Source organism: Tursiops truncatus, chromosome 4, assembly GCF_011762595.2.
Source record: "Tursiops truncatus isolate mTurTru1 chromosome 4, mTurTru1.mat.Y, whole genome shotgun sequence".
Taxonomy (NCBI): Eukaryota; Metazoa; Chordata; class Mammalia; order Artiodactyla; family Delphinidae; genus Tursiops; species Tursiops truncatus.
Window position 1 is genome coordinate 6,685,626 of NC_047037.1, and position 22,873 is coordinate 6,708,498.

The 22,873-nt window shown below is 38.6% G+C and overlaps 1 protein-coding gene and 1 long non-coding RNA gene across 4 annotated transcripts; one reads left to right on the forward strand and one right to left on the reverse strand.

The window, feature by feature from the left end:
- The first annotated feature begins 6,529 nt into the window (after positions 1 to 6,529).
- SGO1 (shugoshin 1) lies at positions 6,530 to 21,910 on the forward strand. Of its 2 annotated transcripts, none has more exons than XM_019934435.3 (8): positions 6,530 to 6,685; positions 10,384 to 10,538; positions 10,622 to 10,818; positions 14,614 to 14,690; positions 16,357 to 16,415; positions 16,927 to 17,733; positions 20,206 to 20,395; positions 20,601 to 21,910. In XM_019934435.3, the coding sequence occupies exons 2-8, from the start codon at positions 10,397 to 10,399 to the stop codon at positions 20,704 to 20,706; spliced, it is 1,578 nt and encodes a 525-aa protein (XP_019789994.2). In that variant the 5' UTR covers positions 6,530 to 6,685; positions 10,384 to 10,396; the 3' UTR covers positions 20,707 to 21,910. The 2 variants fall into 2 exon arrangements, with proteins under 2 accessions (XP_019789994.2, XP_033711159.1); XM_033855268.2 differs by having other exon boundaries at positions 6,537 to 6,712.
- LOC109549860 (uncharacterized) lies at positions 8,380 to 17,571 on the reverse strand. Of its 2 annotated transcripts, XR_002176229.3 has the most exons (5): positions 17,451 to 17,571; positions 17,008 to 17,163; positions 14,172 to 14,336; positions 13,487 to 13,634; positions 8,380 to 9,869 (listed from the first exon to the last, which is right to left on the reverse strand). It is a non-coding gene; the product is annotated as an uncharacterized lncRNA (long non-coding RNA). The 2 variants fall into 2 exon arrangements; XR_012331281.1 differs by lacking the exon at positions 13,487 to 13,634.
- Positions 21,911 to 22,873: the final 963 nt, after the last annotated feature.

Below are 22,873 nucleotides of genomic sequence, written 5' to 3' on the forward strand. Positions count from 1 at the left end.
GTGCCGTCTTAGGTAAAACTGACCTTTTCTTGCTGGGGCGGGGGGGTTAAGTTAGGAGACTGGCATTAACATACACACTACTATATATAAAATATATAAACAACAAGGACCTGTTATATAGCACAGGGAACTCTATTCAATATTCTGCAATAACCTAAATGGGAAAAGAATCTGAAGAGGAATAGATATATGTATAACTGAATCACTTTGCTGTACACCTGAAACTAACACAACATTGTCAATCAACTATACTTCCATTAAAAAAAAAGAAAAAGAAAAAAAACCTGAGCTTCTCTCAGCCCACACTTCCTTTCTAGTCTTTCGGCAGTTTGTAGGGCAAAGAAAGATCCTGTTTACTGGAAGAAAGGTCTTCCAAAAGAAATTATAAAATAACAGTAAATGGAATTAAGATTTCTAAGGATAAACCACAATGTAGATACTTTATAATATTTTGTATAACAACAATGAATGTTGAATAAACATGCTTCTCATCAAAAGTGGATAGAATTAAGGGTGTATGATTCAGAAAGTTTTAAAAAACTGAAAAGAAAAACTGTATCAGAGTCTCCATCGTTGTGCACTTACTATTAATTTCACTTTACAAAAACTGGAGTGAGAGGGTATTGGAAAGAAGAGAGCAACAAAAATTTCAGAGTTTCAGTGTTTCAGGACTTTTCATGAAATTTCAAAATAATCTCTGACACTGTTTTCTCCGCTTCTCCTTGTGCTAGAATAGTTGCCATACCACTCTGTAATGGGTGGTTAAATTAGGGGAGATGAAGTGGTTAATAAGGTGAGGCAGGAACATGTGGGGGAAAAAATACAAGAAATCACTTCAGGAAACTGTGAGACTTTCCATAAAGCACTTAACTTGCAAAATCTATAACTTGAAGGAGATTGAACTAAACAAACTGGTTTCATCCCCACTTTAATGTTCTGATTATTCCTTTAATGTTTATTACATCAACACAAAATCAAACTTCCCAATAAAAGAGTATAAAGTTAGTGATTTGTGTTTATAACATAAAGCTGAAATGAAAATGACACTTCTCCAATATATGTATGTCGCCTCCCCTATGGCATGCCTATGACAGTCATAAAAAATTGGCAATGGAATTATTTCCCCTGAGTAAAATAATAACTCAGAATCCTTCCCAACACAAAGTTCAGATGGCCATTGCTTCATTCATTCATTTATTCATGCAACAAATATTTATTCTGTGCCTCTTCTGAGGTCCACTGTACACAGCCCCTGTCCTCAGAGAGCTTACACATTTTAGGACAGACATTGAAACAAGTAATTACAGCATGATGATATATGGCATGAGAGATGAAACCTTTTTTGCTCTACCTGGTTTAGGATTTAGACTCTTCTTAAGATAGAAGCTTAAGAAAATAAATAGGTCACAGAATTTACATAGTTTCCCATATAAGGACTTCCATTCACACTAGGTATTTCTAGGGAATTTTGAAATGTTCTTTATAGCTGGTCACATTGCTGTTTCAACTATGTTGAGGTTCTACCATTAAGAGAGAAGACAAGAAAGAATATCAGGTAGGAAAGAGCACTCTCTGCCTTTGTGTTTAAAATTACATTAGTTCTGGGAATGAATGAAATCAATTAGAGTCATTACATTGCTTCCATTTCCTCAACTAATAACATTCATTTTCTAATTCTCACCTGGCAATATTCAGTTCCTTATCATCTTATAAGTTCATTAGCTTTCTTAGTTATGAAATAACTGTTACCTAATTTTCCACAGCATTCTGTATCTTTTTCCCAATTAGATTAAATCCTATATACACCTTTTCCTTTTTATTTATAGAATACTATCAGTGTACCATAAATTATTTCACTTAATAAGTGTGTTAGTCCAATCAAACTGCTATAACAAAATATAACATTCTTGGGCGCTTATAAACAACAGAAATGTATTTTTCATAGGTCTGGAGGCTGGGAAGTCCAGGATCATGGCAGATTCAGTGTTTAGTGAGAGCTTCCTGGTTCGTAGACAGAGACTTCTCGCTGTGCCATCACATGGCAGAAAGGGCTAGGGATCTCTGTGGGGTCTCTTTTGGAAGCTCATTAATCTCATAAGGGCTCCGTCTTCTTGACCTAAGCACCTCCCAAAGACCCCCACCTCCTAATACCATCACATTGGGCACTGGGATTTCAACTATGAATTTGGGGGGAACACCATAGCAATAAGTAATTCCCAATATGTGAAGGAATAATATACTTTAGAAAAGAGATAAGGGTAATACCCACTTTCTAGTATGATGATTAATTACTGCATGACTCAAGTTGTTTTAAGGGTGCTCCTACTGTGGATTTTTTTAAGTATATCAGCATTGGAGAGGGTGTGGAGAAAAGGGAACGCTCTTACACTGTTGCTGGGAATGTAAATTGGTACAGTCACTATGGAGAACAGTATGGAGGTTCCTCAAAGAACTAAAAATAGAATTGCCATATGATCCAGAAATCCCACTCCTGGGCATATACTTAGACAAAACTCTAATTTGAAAAGATACGTGCACCCCCATGTTCATAGCAGCACTATTTACAATAGCCAAGACATGGAAACAACATAAATGTCCATCGAGAGGTGAATGGATAAAGAAAATGTGGTGTATATATACAATGGAACATTACTCAGCCATAAAAAATAATGAAATGATACCATTTGCAGCAACATGGATGGACCTAGAGATTGTCATACTGAGTGAAGTAAGTCAGACAGAGAAAGACAAATATCATATGATATCGCTTACATGTGGAATCTAAAAAAATGGTACAAATGAACTTATTTACAAAACAGAAATAGAGTCACAGATGTAGAAAACAAACTTATGGTTACCAAGGGGGGAAGGGGAGATAAATAAATTGGGAGATTGGGATTGACATACACACACCACTATATAAAAATTAGATAACTAATAAGAACATACTGTATAGCACAGGGAACTCTACTCAATACTCTGTAATGTCCTATATGGGAAAAGAATCTAAAAAAGACTGGGTATATGTATAACTGATTCACTTTGCTGTACAGCAGAAACTAACACAACATTGTAAATCAACAATACTCCAATAAAAATTAATTTAAAAAAATAAAAATGATGGGAAACAAGGACCTCTTGTATAGCTCAGGAAACTATATTCAATATCTTGTAATAACCTATAATGGAAAAGAATAGATTATATATAATATAGATGTATAACTGAATCACTTTGCTGTACACCTGAAACTAACACAACATTGTAAATCAACTATACTTCAATTAAAATATGTTTTACAGAAAAAGAATGAAATAATACCTTTTGCAGCAACATAGATGGACCTAGAGATTATCATACTCAGTGAAGTAAGTCAGACAAAGACAAATATCATATGATATCATTCACATGTGGAATCTAAAATATGATACAAATCAACATATCTAGGAAAAAAAAACCAGATTCACAGGCATAGAGAACAGACTTGTGGTTGCCAAGAGGGCGGAGGGTAGGGGAGGGATGGATTGAGAGTTTGGTATTAGCAGATGCAAACTATTATATACAGAATGGATAAACAACAAGGTCATATTGTATAGCACAGGGAACTATATTCAGTATCCTGTGACAAACCATAATGGAAAAGAATATGAAAAAGAATATATATATATATATATATGTATGTATAACTGAGTTACTTTGCTGTACAGAAGAAATTAACACAACATTATAAATCAACTATACTTCAATTAAAATTTTTTAAAATTAGCAATACATAGAAATGTTAAAAACCTAAAAAAAATAGTATATCAGCATTAGTGAAAAGAATCAGGAAGCTCTAGTTAAATCTAGCCAATCATAATTCCAATTAAACATATTTTAAGAGGGTGAAATTTGAATACATGACAAAGTAAAGGGATGGAAAAAGATATTCCACACAAATGAAAGCCAAAAGAAAGTGGGGATAGCTATACTTATATCAGAAAAAATAAACTTTAAGCAAAAACTGTAACAAGAGACAAAGAGGACTTTTTCACACCATATACAAAAATAAACTCAAAATGGTTTAAAGACTTAAATGTTAGAACTGAAACCATAAAACTCCTAGAAGAAAACATAGGCAGTGCACTCTTTGACATCAGTCTTAGCAGTACTTTTTTAATATGTCCCCTCAGGCAAGGAAAACAAAAGCAAAAATAAACAAATGGGACTACATCAAACTAAAAAGCTTTTGCATAGCAAAGGAAACTAAACAAAATGAAAAGGCAGCCTACTAAATAGTAGAAGATATTTGCAAACAATATATCTCATAAGGACTAAATATCCAAAACATACAAAGAACTCAGACAACTCAATATCAAAAAAACAAACAACCCAATTTTAAAAATGGGCAGAAGACCTGAATAGACATTTTATCAAAGAAGACATACAGATGGTCAACAGACACATGAAAAGATGATCAACACCACTAATCATCAGGGAAATGCAAATCAAAACTGCAATGTGAATAGCACCTTATACCTGTCAGAATGGCTATCATCAAAAAGACAACAAATAACAAGTGTTAGTGAGGATGTGGAGAAAAGGGAACCTTAGTACACTGCTGGTGGGAATGCAAATTGGTGCAGCCACTATGGAAAACGGCATGGAGATTCCTCAAAAAATTAAAAATAAAACTACTGTATGATCCAGCAATTCCACTTCTGGGTAATTTTTTGAGGAAAAACCACTAATTAAAAAAGATATATGAACCCCTAGGATCATTGTAGCATTATATATACATATATACACAACTTGCAAAAAGAAAATTATAGATTTTGCCTTTCTTCCATAGTATCTGTCTCAACTTGTCAATGTGTATTTTCATTTGACATTTAATGTCACTCTAAGTAAAGGAACATTTAAAATTTCAAGCATTAGCATGAATTTTACCATTCATCTTTATATTGGTCAATGCTAGTTTTAAATGCAAATATAAGAGCATTTAACTTGCATGTGCAGTATCACCAAAATCACATAATTCATATTTCATAGCTCTTACATGCATATATATTTCATTCTTACCAGAACAGTAGAAATGCTGCACAAGACTAACTGTACTGTTTGTATTTCTTTATATGTACACATTCTACCAACACTTTACCTTCAGCTTACTAATGAGGTGGACTGAAAAGGAATTATGAATTGTCCTATCATTCATTTTCCTTCTATGTCATCCTTTTTAGAGTGAGTGGTTAGAAAGTACTTAGAAAATAATAATGTTCCTCAGTTATTCATACTTCATAGAACACCATTGCCATTCTAGGTCCAAAGCAAGTTCTGGCTCAGAAGGAATCAGAAAGGCCTTTCAGCGCTTCCAGCACCCCTGAGTCCCCAGTTATAGAGGTACTGATATGGAACCTGCTCACAGAATTCCAGTGGACCCACAAAGCATTCTCAAAAGTAAATTCAGAAAGCATTACTTGATGTGAATATCTTATTAGGCAAATCAAACTGCGAGTCAGGAGACTTCAAACTAGAAGTGGTTAGAAGCTCAGCTTTCAGCAGTTACAGCTCAGTTCATAAAGCATGAATGAAGGAGTTAACATTTTTTAATGTGATTAATTACTAAAAACTTCCATTTTTTTAGAGTAGTAGAATTATTAAACTTACTTGTTTGAGCTGATGGGCTACAAACCAGTCACTAACATTAACATGTTAGTGGTAAGGTCACACTAACATGAAGAAAGCTTAAATTTTCTTTAAGGTCAGAGCCAGCATTTGGGGGAAATCACTATGACAGTATAACGGGATGGACTCTGCAGTCAGAGCAGGTACTAACGCACTTCGTAGAAAGGGATTAGGTAGGTGCCTGGATCAGAAGATGGAAATTAGTGGAGTCTGTACCTGAATAATACTTAGAAAGTAGAAGTGACCGGACTGGGTAACTGGACGTGGAGAAGCTAAGGGAGAATAAAAAATTTAGTTAGATTCCCCAGTCTTCTGGGCAGGTAACTGGATGGATGCTGGTGTCACTGCCTGAGGGGAAAAGAGCCAGAGGTAGTCGGGCAAAGAGAAAGAACCTGGATCTGAATATTTCAGATATCTGCAACCTCCCTTACAAAAATCCCATTAATCCAAAAGCTGCTCCTTATTTTGGTTTGAATATCCCTTTAACCGCCTCCGTACGGCAGGTTGACTGCTTGGGCGGGCAAACAGCCGAGAAGATTCGTCTCACAAGAGGGAGCCCTTGCACATAACCTCGAAGACGGACAGCTGTAAGACTAGAGAAACAGAAATCCTTCGAACTCCCTAAAATACCCGCCCTGAAAGGTGTCGGAGAGGCTCCGCCCCTAAACACCAATAACTCCGAGCCGAAAAGCGCCGGACAACTGGCTCCGCCCCCGCGGGAGGGGGCGACGGATGCCCGGATGCGGATTCTCGGCGGGATTGCGTCACCTGAGGCCGCCCGGTGGGGCGGGGCTCTGCCTGCGCCTTGGGCTGCGCCGCGGCGTCACGTGACCTTGTCCAGCCAGCCAATGGGTGAGCGCGGCGGAGAATTTCGAATGTGGTTGCAGCGGTCAGCGGCGGTAAGAGAGGGTCCCTGAGGCTAAGGGGGCTCGGAGCTCGGGACGCGCACGGCCACACAGCCTCGCGGAGCCTTGGAATGTGAGGAGGAGGGCGACAGCTGTGGCAGAAGCCGTGGCCAAGGTACTGTGGTGGACGTCCCTGCTGGAGGTGGGTCTCCGGGCCTCTTCCGGGAGCCCCCGTCCCGTCCCGCTTTCTCAAGAGGAGGCTGCAGGTTTTTCGGGTGTGACACAGGGGCATCTTGACCCCTGTTCCCCTTCCCTCTGGGTCTCTTTGTTCTGAGTTCGGTGGCCAAAAACTCAGGCTGTGGCGTCGGCCTGACCAGGGGCCTCTCTCTGCTCAGCCCCCCGACCTGCGCTTTGCGATACTCTTATTTCCTCTTCTGTTCAGTGGGCCCGGAACCTCGCGCCTCGCGGAACTGTGTGGCTTAAGTGATGTGAAGGTAAAGCGTTTACAGTAGTTAAAAGCCAGGCTCAACGTGGGGGCACACAAACTGGCAGCTATTTTTTGTGTGGCGCGATGCCTTTGACGTCCTTTTCTTTTGCTGCTTCTCTTACCCTGGAAAAGCCGGCACTGGCCAGTGTTCTACAGCAAGAGTGATGAAAGAATTATGATGGAGATCAAATATTCTAGGTTCTTTTGAACCTAGGCCCCTTACCCGAATACTGTACAGATTGAGACTGCCCTCCGCGCTGTGACTGTTTTCATTCCTTCTCTCCACCACACCCCCTTTTAAGACCATCAGCCTAGACGGGAATGATAGGGCATATTTCTTTTGTAATTTTAAGTTGATTAAATGTAAGAACGAAAGTTTTTTATGTAAGCTCTGCTTTTAAAATAACCAAACCAACTTGCTCAGTTACATAAGCTGCCTGGCTCTCAAACATCTACAGGTTTGAACTCCAAAAACTCCATTGTGGTAGGGTATTTTATAAAACCTACTTAACATTAGTGTTTAAAAATAATAGTTGTGCTTGCTCTACTGGAAGCATCCCAGTATATATTGTATCTGTATTGGCAGAAAGAAAATATTTAATGAAATCTACAATGTCTATATTTAAGACCCCAGAGGAAAATAAGGAAGGCCTGGAGAAAACACTCAAGAAAATAAGATTCAGGAAAATATTTGACTAAGAGGAGATGAAGGTGTCCTTTTGCAGTGAAAATTGTATACGTAGATTGTGGTAGGAAACAAGAATTATTTTTTGCAATTTCAATATCTGCAAAGTACAGTCTAGGGCAAAAGAGGTTCATGAAAAGTAGTTTGACATGCTTAGTAGCAAAATACTGAAGCCATCTGATTTGCAGCATTGAAAGATTTACATATACTTATGTACTAATACACTCAATGGTATGGTCTCCTGGCAGTGCATATTTTGCTACTTTCAACTGTATGTAGAACAATAATTATATAATGTCTGCTGTATGCATGATCTAAGTTTTAAAAATAACTATGAGAAAATTGGCATGTTCCTCTGCCCCAGTTCCTGCTTTTTCTAGCTCTGTGATTGTTATAACAGCCTAGTAAAATTGTATATAGTGTTCCATAGTATAACTAAACCTCTCAAGATCACCTGACTTTCTTGAGCATGTGTGCATATCTTAAGTAACTGGAAAGCAAAGCCCAGATACGTGTTTGCCTCTGAACTAATGCTGTAAGCCTAATAAACATTAAAAGTTGGTCATAAATATTGTCATAGGAAACATAAATAATAATAACATCAAAATATATTAAGCATTTCCCTTAATGCCTAGTATTGGGTTGGCCAAAAAGTGCCTTCGGTTTTTTAAGTAAAAAGAAAAGACACGTTTTTCGTTTTCACCAAGAACTTTATTGAACAACGTATTCACCCTTTTGTTCCACTACCTTCTGCCATTTTTCAAGCAACTTCATAATTCCATCTTCCCAAAACTTCTTATCTTTTTGAGCAAAGATCTGTTCCAAGTGCATTTTACAGTCTTCCAGGGAAGTGAAATTTTTTCCATTAAGAGAATTTTGTAAAAACTGAAATAAATGGAAATCCGAAGTTGCAATGTCTGGTGAATTTAGCGGATGAATCAGAACTTCCCAACCAAGCTGTAACAGTTTTTGCCTTGTCATCAAAGAAACATGAGATCTGGGGACTTCCCTGGTGGTGCAGTGGTTGAGAGTCCGCCTGCCAATGCAGGGGACGCGGGTTTGTGCCCGGGTCCGGGAAGATCCCACATGCCGCAGAGCGGCTGGGCCCATGAGCCATGGCCACTGAGCCTGCGTGTCCAGAGCCTGTGCTCCGCAACGGGAGAGGCCACGACAGTGAGAGGCCTGCGTACCCCCCCAAAAAAAAACAAAAACATGAGATCTTACGTTATTCTGATGGAAGATTATGCATTTTCTGTTCATTAATTCTGGACACTTTTCGTCGAGTGCTGCTTTCAGTTGGTCTAATTGGGAGCAGTACTTGTTGGAATTAATCATGGTTTTCCAGAAGGAGCTCATAATAGAGGACTCCCTTCCAATCCCACCATATATACAACATCACCTTCTTTGGATGAAGACTGGCCTTTGGTGTGGTTGGTGGTGGTTCATTTCACTTGCCCCACAATCTCTTCTGTTCCACATTGTTGTACAGTATCCCGTTTTCATTGCCCATCACAGTTTGTTTTAAAAATGGAATGTTTTCGTGACGTTTACGTAGAGAATCTCATGTGGAAATACGGTCAAGAAGGTTTTTTCACTTAACTTATGTGGAACCCAAGAATCAAAGTGATTCACATAACCAGGCCGGTGCAAATGATTTTCAACTTTTGATTTGGATATTTCGAATATGTCAGCTGTCTCCTGTGTGGTATAACGTTGATTGTTCTCAATTATTGTTTCTATTTGATCGCTATCAACTTCAACTGGTCTACCAGACCGTGAAGCATCGTCCAGTGAGAAATCTCCAGCAGAAAACTTTGCAAACCACTTTTGACACGTTCAATCAGTCACAGCACCTTCTCCATACACTGCACAAATCTTTTTTTGAGTTTCGGTTGCATTTTTACCTTTCTTGAAATAATAAAGCATAATATGCTGAAAATGTTGCTTTTTTTCTTCCATCTTCAGTATTAAAATAGCTACATAAAAATTCTCCAATTATGGGCTTCCCTGGTGGCGCAGTGGTTGAGAGTCCACCTGCCGATGTAGGGGACGCGGGTTCATGCCCCGGTCCGGGAAGATCCCACATGCCGTGGAGCGGCTGGGCCTGTGAGCCATGGCCGCTGAGCCCGCGCGTCCGGAGCCTGTGCTCTGCAACAGGAGAGGCCACAACAGTGAGAGTCCTGCATACTGCAAAAAAAAAAAAAAAAAAAAAAAAAAAAAAAAAAAAATCACCAATTTTGATGGTTTTTTTATGTATTTTTTTTAATGCATGCTGATATGACAGCTGTCACATAACGATCTAACAAAATTGTTTCCAAGGAAGTTAAAGACAACTAAGTGCTACTAGACCCATCTTATGGAAAAAACTGAACGAACCTTTTGGCCAACCCAATGTATAGTAAGCCCCCAATGAGTATTTGTTAAAGAATAAATAAGTGGCATATTATAGAGCCTTTGTGTTGGAAATCCATATTTATTAAGCCTTCCGTATAAAGTACCCGAGGAGGATAAAATTATGCCACAAATATTAATGTAATTTAAAAGCTGCAAATGTAGGTTATTACCAGATTGGCTATCTACTTTGGGCTAATTCTAGTTACAAAGTCTCTAATCCGTTTTTTATGAATAACCTGTGTTTTCAGTTTTGTTTTATATTTGATATCACCCCTTGAAAAATTAAATATTTTCCATTGTTTTAAAGTCCTAGGCAGAAGATGGCCAAGGAAAGATGCCTCAAAAAGTCCTTTCAAGATAGTCTTGAAGACATAAAAAAACGAATGAAAGAGAAAAGGAATAAAAACTTGGCAGAGATTGGCAAACGAAAGTCTTTGATAGCTGCACCATGCCAAATAATCAGTAAGAAATTTTCATGTTGTCCTTTACATCACTGTTTAAGATTAGATTTAATAACTGATAAAAAAATTTTTATTGTCTTTTAGCCAACACTTCCACACTGCTAAAAAACTACCAAGACAACAACAGAATGTTAGTCTTAGCTTTGGAAAATGAAAAGTCCAAAGTGAGAGAAGCCCAGGATATCATCTTACAGCTGAGGAAAGAATGTTACTACCTCATGTGTCAGCTGTACACACTGAAAGAAAAACTTACTTCAAAACAGACAGAAGAACCTGCTCAGGTATTTTGATCACAAAGGCTCAATTTCTTGGGAAAAATGTTAAAGCCATGAATTAGTAGTTTAGATCAATTTTGTTTTTTAAATTAATTACTGATAGCTCTGTTATTAGTGAAGTGATGAGAACATCTTTCTTCAGTGCTGCAGCCCAGTTGTATGTGGGCCAGTTAAGAAAGCTTCAAGCATATACCTGTAGCTGATTGAGGCTTATACTCGTATAACTTGCTTCTGAAAGCAGGTAGCAAGACAATGTATAAAAGAAATAGTTTAGCCTCTTGCACGGCCAGACCCTTTGAATGGCAGCGATGTGAGTCAAAGGTAGGGGCAACCAAGCCAAAGGTCTAAAAGTGGTTGTGGAAGCAGACTAGTCCAAAAGTTTTAATCAGTGCTATTAATCTTAGCTTTTTTATGTAGTTTTGCTACACCAGTGGGGTTTTGAAAGGACTACGTTGACTGGGGAGATGGGAAGTATTTAAGCGCTTTATGGAGAATCATTTTTACCTACTAGTTGGCTAAATAAGGACAACTATATATTAACTCCCAAACAAGAAATATCCTGAACATTTTGCGTCTGTTTTTCAGTCTGATTCAGTTTGTGTCCAGGAATATATAGAAAGGCCAGCCGAAACATAAGAGACGGGGAGAAATTTTGATTTAGGGTCTTATCTGGGTCTCGTCACACATTAATCCCTAGAAGAGAGAGGACAAGCCAGTTTCTCTCCTTTTCCCAGAGGCCACTGCCAGGAAAACTGCATGGGGCAGAGAAAGAAAAGAGCAGTGGTGAGTGTCAGGTGTTAACACTTGGGTGTCCATCTGTTTGCCACACCAGTGAGGACAGTTGTGTTGGCACCTAGGGCAGGAGAAGAAGCCAGAGCCTAGTGATTAGGGTAGGGGTCTGGACTCCAGAAAGGAATTAAGTCACCTCTCCATTGAGAGTCAGAGTCAGTGAAAGAGTTCTTGCTTCCCTACAACTAAGGTAATTCCATATTTTTTCTGTGTATGACATATATAGAACATGTGTGTGTATACACACATGTACACATATAGCAACATATACATACATAATATAATAGAAAATTGTCTATAAAGATTAGATATGATTTTTTTTTTTTTTTACCTTCATGTAAAGGTTATTTGAAATATTTTTCCTTCAGAATATAATCTTTCCTAATTTTTTTTCTTTTCCTTGTTTGGTCAACTAGTGAGGAAAAAAATTTCTCCAAAGACATTTGAATCTTCCTTTTCCCTTTCCAAATTTTTGCTGAAATCACACAGAGTGGTGTCAAGTGAGTACTCAATGAGATAATCACAAAAACAGTGGTGAAAAAATTCTGTTATTGTAGGCCTTTTGACATTTATCAGTGATTTTTGAATATTTATTAAAAGATATCGTTAGTTGCTGGGTGAAAGTATTCCTAGCATTTAAAACATCAGAGTTTGTTTTCTGCCACGTACTCGCTGTATGTATCACTCATTCTCAACCATCATTGTATACGTGTGCATCCTTGTTTATCAAGTCAATTTTGCAGTGCTGGAGAACTTAAAATGCTTTAATAAGAATGTTTTCCTTGGGCTTCCCTGGTGGCGCAGTGGTTGAGAGTCCGCCTGCCAATGCAGGGGACACAGGTTCGTGCCCCGGTCCGGGAAGATCCCACATGCCGTGGAGCGGCTGGGCCCGTGAGCCATGGCCGCTGAGCCTGCATGTCTGGAGCCTGTGCTCCGCAAAGGGAGAGGCCACTACAGTGAGAGGCCCACGTACCACAAAAAAAAAAGAATGTTTTTCTTGCCTGCCAATAATTAACTTACCTTGTAAGGATTAATCAGAAAGTAATTTCTAATAGCATTTTGTTCCCTAAGTTTTATCATGGCTCTTCTAAATAATTTTTATATCACTCTGTAGTTAAATATCCTCCTTTACTTATCTTCAGTAATAATACTAGCTTTAGAACATTAGCTATATTGATAATAAATTTAAAACTTTTAACAGGATTAAATTTCTAGTTGTTTCTGATGAACAGTTTTAACCTGTTCATTATAATGTCTTCATATTATATGTACATCAAATTTCATAAAACAACTGTACTGAATTGGAATGATTTTTAAGGAATCAGACTGGGCCACTCGTCTTCCTAACAGAGATCTACACACCTTCCTGTGTCTACACTGTGTTCTCTGTCTTCCTTCCTGTGCCATTGGCAGAAGTGTCTCTGTTCCTATCCAAGGCCAGTCCCTCCCCTTGTGCATCAGATTCCCTTCTTTTCATCTCCTCTAGGACTTTGCACCCTTCTCCAACATTTACCTCCCTCTACTGAATCGTTCTAGCTACATACAAATGTGCTTCAGTATCTCTCATCTTAAGAGGAAAAGAAAATAAATGGAACCTCTCCTGATCTCATTCCTCCATCTCATCTCTCTGCTTCCATTCACAGCAGAACTTTTCCAGAGAGAACAGAGCACTTACTGTCTTCCCTTCCTCAGCGTCCCCTAACATTTGAACTCACTCTTACCAGGCTTTCATCCCCACCATTCTGTTGTCACTGTGTGTCAAGGTCACCAAAACCTCCGTGTTACCAAATTCAGGGGTCACTTCTCTTTTTTGTTGGCCTTGAAGTAAAACATAGTACAGGGATAACTCTTTGCTGGAAATACTTTGATCTCTTAGCTTTCTTACCATCATACTCTTTCTGACTGTTCTATGTCCATCTCTTCTGCTGGCTTCTTTACTTTTAAACATCAGTTGTCCTAGGCCCATCTCATCTGCTCCCATAGCTTTAAATATTGTCTGCCTGCTGGTGGCTTCCAAATTTGTAGCTCAAGACCTACACAAACACACACACACACACACACACACAGTTACTACTTGATATATTCACTTAAATATTTATAAAGGATCTCAAATATATTGCGTACAAAGCACAACTCTTTATTTCCCCCTTCCCAAGACATTGGACTTCTGCCTCCCTCTGTAAGTCTTACTCAGCTCAATAAGGCAACCCACCCATTTGCTCAAGTCAGAAGCATAAGAAGCTTCCTTCTCACTCTGTGTCCCTACCTCCACCCCTATTCAATGTGAATACACTGTTATCGCAAAGCCTTCCCCTGGGCTTCACCTCCACAGCCATAGGAATCCTGTCCAAGCTGATATGTCTTGCTTGATTTACTATGATGACTTCCTAACAGCCTGTGCCCTTGGCCCTTTTCAATCCATGTTTCACACAGTGGCCAGACTGATCTCTTTAAAACTCAGATCATTTTACTTCCCTGCTTAATATTCAAATGACTTCCCATCACACATAGACTAAAATCCAAACTCATGGTTCTCAAGGCCCTACATTATCTGGCCTCTGTGTGCCCACCTCTCACTGGTCTTTTCAGTGACTGTGTTCCAGCCCCAGTGGCCTTTCTTTTCTGCACAGCAAGGTTTTCCTATATCATGACTTTTGTATCTGCTGTTTCCACTTCTTCCTCCTTCAATGGCTGGCTCTTTGCGTTCTTCAGATTTCAGATGAAAGTCATCCCATCTAAAAGAGACCTCCAACATCAGTTACTCTCTGTCATTTCAACCTGAGTATTTCCTTCATTGCATTTATCACCGTCAGCTTTTTTACATTTCATCTCCCTACACTAGCATGTAAGCTTTAAAAGAGTAGTACTTAATCTATTTTGTAGCTATAGATTCAGTTCCTAGAACAGTCCCTGACCATAGCAGACTGTCAATAAGTACTGTTGAATAAATGAATGCTTTGTTATGAATATTTCCATTGTACCAGTGTTTTCTTTGTTTTAATACATTGACAGGACCGGGAAGTATGTCCCTCTGGAATGGACTCCAGTAGCGACAGCAACTCCAGGAATTTACTCGTGGAGGATTTACCGTTAGTATCAAATTCATTATTATGATTATTAATGCCAAGAAGTATTTAATTCTGTGCTCCATTTATGAAAGGAAATTAACATTATATTGACTCTTATATTTGGGTCTGACGTTCTCTCTAAGAATGTATTTAAGAAATTTTATATGTTGAAATTCTGTGCTATGTAGCCAAGCCAAAGCTTTCTTCTATTTAGTTACTTTTTTGATGTCTAGGAATAAAAAGCTTCTCCTGAATTTTTAAACTATGCCCTTCAGTTATATTTTTCTTGTATCATGTTTTTATTCTAAGGATTGGTTATTCAAATGATGGTATTTTGCCAGTACTACAAATAGTCTGGTTTAGAAAAGAAATCTAATAAAATATCAGAGTTAACACAGCTTTCACACTGTCTTGCTAATCCAATTCATTCTTAAATACCATCAGACCATATATACCTTCTTCTTCTCTTGGATTAAGTATACTTTATTTGTTTGCTTATGAATTACTGAGATATAATTAGACACAGTAAAATGCACAGATCTTAATTACACAGTTCAGTGAATTGGACTAACGTATACACCCGTGAACCAAAACCTGAGTTAAGATGCAGAGCATTGCTGTCACTCTGGCCCAGGGTTTCTCAGTCTAAGCACCTCTGACATTTTGGGCTACATCATTCTTGCTTGTGGGGCTGTCCCAAGCATTGTGGGATGTTTAGCAGCATCCCTGGTCTCCACCCACTAGAGGCCAATAGCAGCCCCCCTCGAACAGTTATAAGAACCAAAATGTCTCTCAACATTGCCAAATATCCTGGGGGCATTGTGGGGAGGGGGAGGTTAACTGTCCCCAGGTGAGAGCTACTGCCATAAGCCATTCCCTCATGTCCCTTTCGAGTCTGTGCCCCCTCCTTGCAGAAGTAATCACTAATATGATTCCTATCCCCATATTAATTTTAATCATGAATAGTTTTTAAACAGTTGAATGTTAAGATGTGACGAAATATTTATGTGGTGATCAAAAAGCAAGATGAGGTAATTGAGTTTTAATAAGGTTTCTAAAATTGTTATTAGTTGGTTGCCATAACTCTGTTACCTAAACTTGTACTTAAGTTTTGATGTCCTTAGGGGGAAATTCTCTAGAGAAAATAGAGAATAAAATTATAATTAGAATGAAACAGCCATATTAAAGCATAAAGAATGGAAATTTCTTGTTCCATGAACCAAAGGGGAACAAAACTTTTGAAGAAAATGAACAGTATTAACTTCAGAGGAGTCAGTAGGTAAGCACCGTAGAAGTGTTCACTGCCCACAAATCACAGCTCGGCTAGTGATAATGCAGGCTCCTAAAGAAGGATCTAACTGCATTTCTTTGATGTATTTTATAAGTCGATCTGATTGGCTGTTTCTCCAGTTAAATGAAATGGTGAGTTATGGAACGTTTTCAGGAGGAACTGTCCAGTTTGATACATTAGTTCCTCCAGTGGCAGTTGAATGTCAGTCGTAACAAATCAGCCTCCACGTAATCAGCATACGTGTTTTTTGGTTTCCTTTGATATAGAACAGATGTACCGATTTAGAGCGGAATTATGAAATGATACTAAAGAAAAAAACTTACTTTGTAGAAAATCTTAAAATTTGTTTTTATTACATAATAAATAAATTTTTGTTTTTTATTGGTATTTTCTAAGGCAAGTTCCTCTTCAGGACGCTGACTTTCCAGGACAAGAAGAATTGTTCCAAATAGAAGGTAATACAAATGAAAATCTAAAAATACTGCTAAAGGCAAGATGAGATCTTTGGGAACAAGTAACATAATTAAATTTCTCTAATTTTTATTTGTTTACCTTTTTAAATCTTCTCGTCTGATATTCTGCTCAAAGCAAATATCTGTTTATTTTACACAGAATAACAAGAGTTTTAAAACACATCCATTTATTTTTCCAAATCTATAGTCAGAAACCTTGCCTATAACTGTGGCTGCAGTTTACTGAGCCTACTATGTGTTACGCTCTGTGTTAGGCATTTAACATATGTTACTGCAGTTAACCCTCATAACGACCTTGGAATACATAGGTACAGACAGTCGGAAGGAAGTAAATATTATGCTCCCCAGATTTTTATTTATTTATAGTAAATGTGGGAAAACTACAGGATGAATTTTCATTAGTTCCATTTTTAACTTTGAATTCTAAGATTCTTGAAATTTAAATTTCCATAAAGTAAAACTATATTTCTCATTTGTTTTTTTAAATTCTCAGAGCCAGTACCTAATATTTCTCAAGACAGACTGGGATTCGATTTGGATTCAGGTGAAGATAAGTCAACAGATAATGTCTTACCTAGAACTGTATCTCTCCGTCGCAGTTTAAAGAAACATGTCAACAATCCATGTCAGTTCAATGCCTTGGATGATTTTGGAATCAGTCATTTGTCAGAGCAGTTTTTGGAACTGGAAAGAATTAGATTTGTAGACCCACCAGTAAACACGCACATACCTGAAAATGTAGAACAAAATTTTTGTCAATGGAACAAGGATCAAATTTACTTATCACCAAGGCTAATTCACCCAGGACCATCTACTAAGACAAAAGAAGACATTTTAGAGTATAAATTAGACCAAACTAAAAGTAAGCACAGAGCTGCCCAAGGAAGAAAAAGAGAAGAGAAAAGAAAAGCTAACAAAAGGAAAAAACCAAAATCTGTCTCAAAATATAAAGGGAGCAAAAAAAAAACTGTTTCCCAAAAAAAGTTGGATAAATCTGTTACCTCTAGGGATGCTTACAATTTTAATTTGCAAGAGGGTGTTCATCTCACTCCTTTTCGACAAAAAATGAGCAATGATTCTAAAAGAGAAGAAAACAACAATGAATCTGAAGTGAGTATCTGTGAAACAAGTGGTTCAGGAGATGATTCTGATGACCTCTATCTGCCCACGTGCAAGTACAGTCAAGATCTCACCAGTGAATCGGATAGGAGTCTAGTCACCAGGCCTCGATCTAAAAGAGCACTGAAACATAGGGGTGAAAAGGAGACAGAGGGTTCTGAGCCAACAAAACCTCCTCCTAGTAAGTGATTTACTTGTTTGCCTGCATTTTTAATGTTTATGATAAATGATCACTCCCGGTGCTTATATACTATACTTACCATCTGTTTCTCTGGAGGAGGTTACAGACTTACCATCTGTCTCTTTGGGGAAAGTTACAGTCAGATTAAATAGTGGGGAGCTGTGGGGTGGAAATCACAGTTGTGTTGCTTCGACATGCTTTAAGCTAATTTAAATCCTCTTTAAGAACAAATACTACTTGTTATGGAGAAAGCAATTTTACTTTCAGTAAATGAAAGCTTCCAAGGCGAGGAAAAAACTTTTGTGGAGTTTAAGTTGAATTTAAATGCCTATTACACACTCCCCTGAAACATCCCATTGAAAATGAAATCAAACTTGAATCCAGTGACCTGTAATTTTAATGGCTTTGCTTTATATAGTCAACTTGACAGGAACCACAATTTAAAATAATTTTCTGTTTAGTGAAGGTGGCCTAATTAGACCAAGAAAACCTTTTCCTCAATTGATGGGCTTAGTATTCTTTTGTAAGACATTTGTAAAACATCTAAAAACTGTGGCTTAGAAAAATCTTGCTTTTATTGGTTAGATCAAAAAGTAGGCATGGGGGCTTCCCTGGTGGCGCAGTGGTTGAGAGTCCGCCTGCCGATGCAGGGGACACGGGTTCGTGCCCCGGTCCGGGAGGATCCCACGTGCTGCGGAGCGACTGGGCCCGTGAGCCATGGCCGCTGAGCCTGTGCGTCCGGAGCCTGTGCTCTGCAACGGGAGAGGCCACAACAGTGAGAGGCCCGGGTACCGCAAAAAAAAAAAAAAGTAGGCATGTTTCAAATGTTGATGATACAGTCTGCACCTGCCCACAGAGATTCTCATCTGGGAATTTTAGTCTGGAGAAACTAACATAAACAGGCAGGTTTTATTCCCCAAATATTGTCATGCTAGTTCATTTGATGCTCAGAACAACTCTGTGACATGTAGGTGTGATCATGCTTGTCTTGTTTATAAGGAAACCGAAACCTAAAAAAGCTAAATGACTTTCCAAGGTCAACCAGTTAGGTGGTGGTAGCATGCAAATATCTTTTTAAAAAAATATGCTGTAGGGCTTCCCTTCCCTAGTGGCGCAGTGGTTGTGAGTCCGCCTGCCGATGCGTGGGACACGGGTTCGTGCCCTGGTCCAGGAAGATCCCACATGCCGCGGAGCGGCTGGGCCCGTGAGCCATGGCCGCTGAGCCTGCACGTCCAGAGCCTGTGCTCCGCAACGGGAGAGGCCACAACAGCGAGAGGCCCGCGTACCGCAAAAAAAAAAAAAAAAAATGCTGTAATAATTTTAGAGTAAATCAAACAAGATTGGCAAAATATTGATAATTATTGAAGCTGGGTAACTGGGGGCTTATTATACTGGTGTCCCCGTCTTTGTGTATACTTGAAATATTTCATAATAAGTTTTTAAAAGAAAAAAAAATACACTCTAAGATAGTGTTACTCAGAATTTGGTCCCCAGACCATCAGCATCAGCATTACCTGGAAACTTCTTAGAAAAGCAGAATCTCAGGCCATACCCCACATCCTTGATTCAGAATCTGTATCTCTCTAACAAAATCCCCAGAAGATCTGTATATGCTTTGAAGTTTTAGAAGCTTTATTCCGGAATATAGCAACTGATCTGATGTTGTTGTTTAACCATATTTTCCAAACCAAAAGTTGGAATAATTAGTATGGTACAAGATGCTTATGTAGGGACAAGAAAGACAGAATATTTGAATCCCAAATAACCCTGGACAATGGTTAATAAGTATAAAGTCATTTTACAGTTACAATTTAGTTTTTCTTGGGAAATGATTTGCTTTTTAAAACTATTTTAAGAGCTTGTTTGTCTTATAGTGTTCTTACCTGTGTGCTGGGTAGCTGTCTCCCAATATAGATGTAGCCCCAAGTAGAATAACTTGGATGTTTATGACAGGAAAAACATTGGGTAGCTGTTTAGCTGACTAGCTTTACTAGAGGGAACACCTTTTCTCCTGGTTTACCCAGAGAATACGATTTAGAATTCTCATTTATTTAATAGAATGAGTTTGTGTGGCTTTATAAGACAATAAGAAGTCACTTGATGATAAACTTAGGAATTGAAAGAGATTGAGGCCTGGATGATTCTAAAGAGCAAGGTGTGACTAAATGAAATTGCATAGTTTAAACTAATTCATTGTGCCCAAGCTATCCTAGAAGAATTTTAATTTTTTCTTTAATTTTTAAGAATTTTAAGTTTTAGTAAACTATTGTTTTAGTCAGTTCTTCACAGCTACAATAATTAATATTTCAGTGTTATCTGGGAGGAAAAAATGGTGAACAAGTTTTTAAAAATCTGTGTTATAAAATGCTAGATTTTGTATACTTTTAAGATGTGTAATTGCGTACAGTTTTAGTTCCTGTGTTTGCTTGTTTGTTTTTTGGAACCATATTCAATAAAACTTGTTTTCTGTAGGTGCACTACCTGAAACTCACCAGTCACCTCATTTTCACCTGAAGGATATCACAAATGTCCCCTTGTATCCTGTAGTGAAAACCAGAAAACTTTCTCTTTCTCCAAAAAAGAATGTAGAAAGCCCACCAGTGTCTTTGCATAAACGTAGGTGCACAGCCAGTGTGAACTATAAGGAACCCACGCTCGCTTCGTAAGTATTTGGCTTGTGGGAGCTAACTTTTAATGATACACATGGGGGGATTAAGGTTATGGACCTTATTTGAAATACACCATTTTGATGAAAATCTGAACCGGGAATATTAACAATGGCATACTTTACAGTAAATTTATACTGAAGAGTAAGTTAGTATTGGGATGCTTATAATTATGCCTACGAGTTCTCTTTACTCTTACAGGAAACTGAGAAGAGGGGACCCTTTTACAGATTTGTGTTTCTTGAATTCGCCTATTTTTAAGCAGAAAAAGGATTCCAGACGCAGTTCTAAAAAAAAAAAAGCATGAAGCGAGTACAATGAAGCGTTTGTTGGATGTTGTTTAAATTCATCCTACACCCTCTTCTGTGGTGCCGAGAGAATCTGTAAGATACTGTTCAAGTGGGTTGAACTACTGCCATAGAATATTCTCTTGACAGGACTCTAGATCGTGAACGTTTCTTCAAAACTATGCTTCGGATGTGATGGTTTTTCTTAAACCTTTGATACATTTGGTTTATTTTTTCTTTTAGGTATAAATAATTGGACCTAAGCACTATAATAGTTTAGATTTTTTATACTGCCTAATTTTAGTCAAAATGTATCTTATACCAGCATTTGGAAATTAATGTTTCTTCAGATTAAGATGTTTTAATTGTAAGGCATCTTTATTTTTCCCTTAAGTAGGTAATACTATGATTGAATGAATGATTTTTGAAGACAGGCTGAGGATCTTTTGAAACTCTTTGTACAATATTTGAACAAAATAAATGCTTGTCATTCACAGTAGCATGTACCCTAAGCTGTTTGTGGATCCCTTATACTATTGTTGTATTTGGTTTTTCAGATAAAATGTGTATTAGATCATGATCAGAGAATTGATCGTTGCTTAGGCTCAGGGACCAGGTAAGTGATTGGCTCTGAACCCCCAGCTCCAGGCATACATTGTTCATAGGGATACCTCAGCAAAATCACAAATTATTGTGTCATGGCCTTTCAGTATAGTTACCTGTTTAGTCAAAAACGCCAAATGTTAAATGTGTGAATGCTAAGGGCTTTTTTGTATTTTTGATCAATTCCTAAGGCCATGGCCGGTGGCACCACCAATGACAGAAGTGAGGGATGCTCAAACTTGAGGAAGCCATGAATTCGCTCAAGCTAGGTCTTCAGAGAACTGAAGCCAGTTTGCAACCAAACAAACCTGGGACCAGGCTGTAGAGAGCAGACTGTGGCCAGAGCTGGAGTGGGTCTGGCCTGGCTTAAACTGTGCTCCAGCCTAACAAGGAAAAACCAGCTGGTTTTAGGTCTCTGCCTTTGCCTTTAAATCATGATGTGACTTCTTTTCTCCAAGGTTCCTAATTGAAGAGTAAAATTTTAACTAGATTAAAAAAAAAAATTAATTCAGTGAGAGGGAATTAGTTCAGTTCTGAGAGTTTGAAGACTACATTTGTATATACCTCTGTATAATTTAAAGTTATTCATTTTTAAAGAGCAATAAAGTTTGTATAAGATTAGTGCTTGTGTTTTTCTTCCGTTCTTTAACTATCAGAGGTAGCATATCTCCCTGGTCATCTTTCTCTCCAGCCTTCACCACTCTCGCCTTTGTTGGACATTTCTCTCCCAAACCTTGGTTTTCTCTGTAGTCCTCGCCCCCATAGGTCTCCCATCCTCACACGTCTCTTCTCTTTCAGCTTCTCGTTGTGGAACCGCCCTGTCCATGATCAACAATTTCTGTTTTACTGGGTGACTCTTCTAACCCTGACCTCAAGTTTTCTTGAGTGCGACTCTACATCTTTCTGCATTCCATGCCAGTCACACCCAAAATCCTTTCCATCAGCCCAAGTTTTCCTGTCCCTGAAGGAATCACTGGTTCATATGCCCTACTCTCCCATCACAGTCTCTTATTTTTCTAGTTTGTTCAGCCGCTGCTCTTACAGCTGTTCTTTGAATTCATGGAAACTCTAGAATGACTATCTTAATTAAGATTGAATACAATGTAAAGTTTAATTTCTCAGTCACAGTTGCTGCATTTCAAGTGCTCAGTAGCCACATGTGGCTCCAGTGGTTACCATACTGGGGACAATGCAGATGTACAACATTCCCGTCACCCCAGAAAGTTCTATTGCATGACGTTGCTCTAGGCCAGCACTGTGCAAACTGCAGACTACAGACAGAATTCAGCCCTCTGCCTGCTTTCATATGGTCTGAAAATGTTTTTTATGTCTTTAAATCAAAAACTTCCTATCGGGGGCTTCCCTGGTGGCGGAGTGGTTGCGAGTCTGCCTGCCGATGCAGGGGACACGGGTTTGTGCCCCGGTCCGGGAAGATCCCACATGCCGCGGAGCGGCTGGGCCCGTGAGCCATGGCCGCTGAGCCTGCGCGTCCGGAGCCTGTGCTCTGCAACCGGAGAGGCCACAACAGTGAGAGGCCCGCGTACCACAAAAAAAAAAAAAACTTGCTATTGATTCTGATGATAG

Excerpts from the sequence above, each read along its gene's own strand:
- SGO1 (XM_019934435.3), top strand. The coding sequence starts at position 10,397 with ATGGCCAAGGAAAGATGCCTCAAAAAGTCCTTTCAAGATAGTCTTGAA. Across the intron at positions 10,539-10,621 it reads TGCACCATGCCAAATAATCA|CCAACACTTCCACACTGCTA; the intron begins GTAAGAAATTTT and ends ATTGTCTTTTAG. Across the intron at positions 10,819-14,613 it reads AGACAGAAGAACCTGCTCAG|GACCGGGAAGTATGTCCCTC; the intron begins GTATTTTGATCA and ends ATACATTGACAG.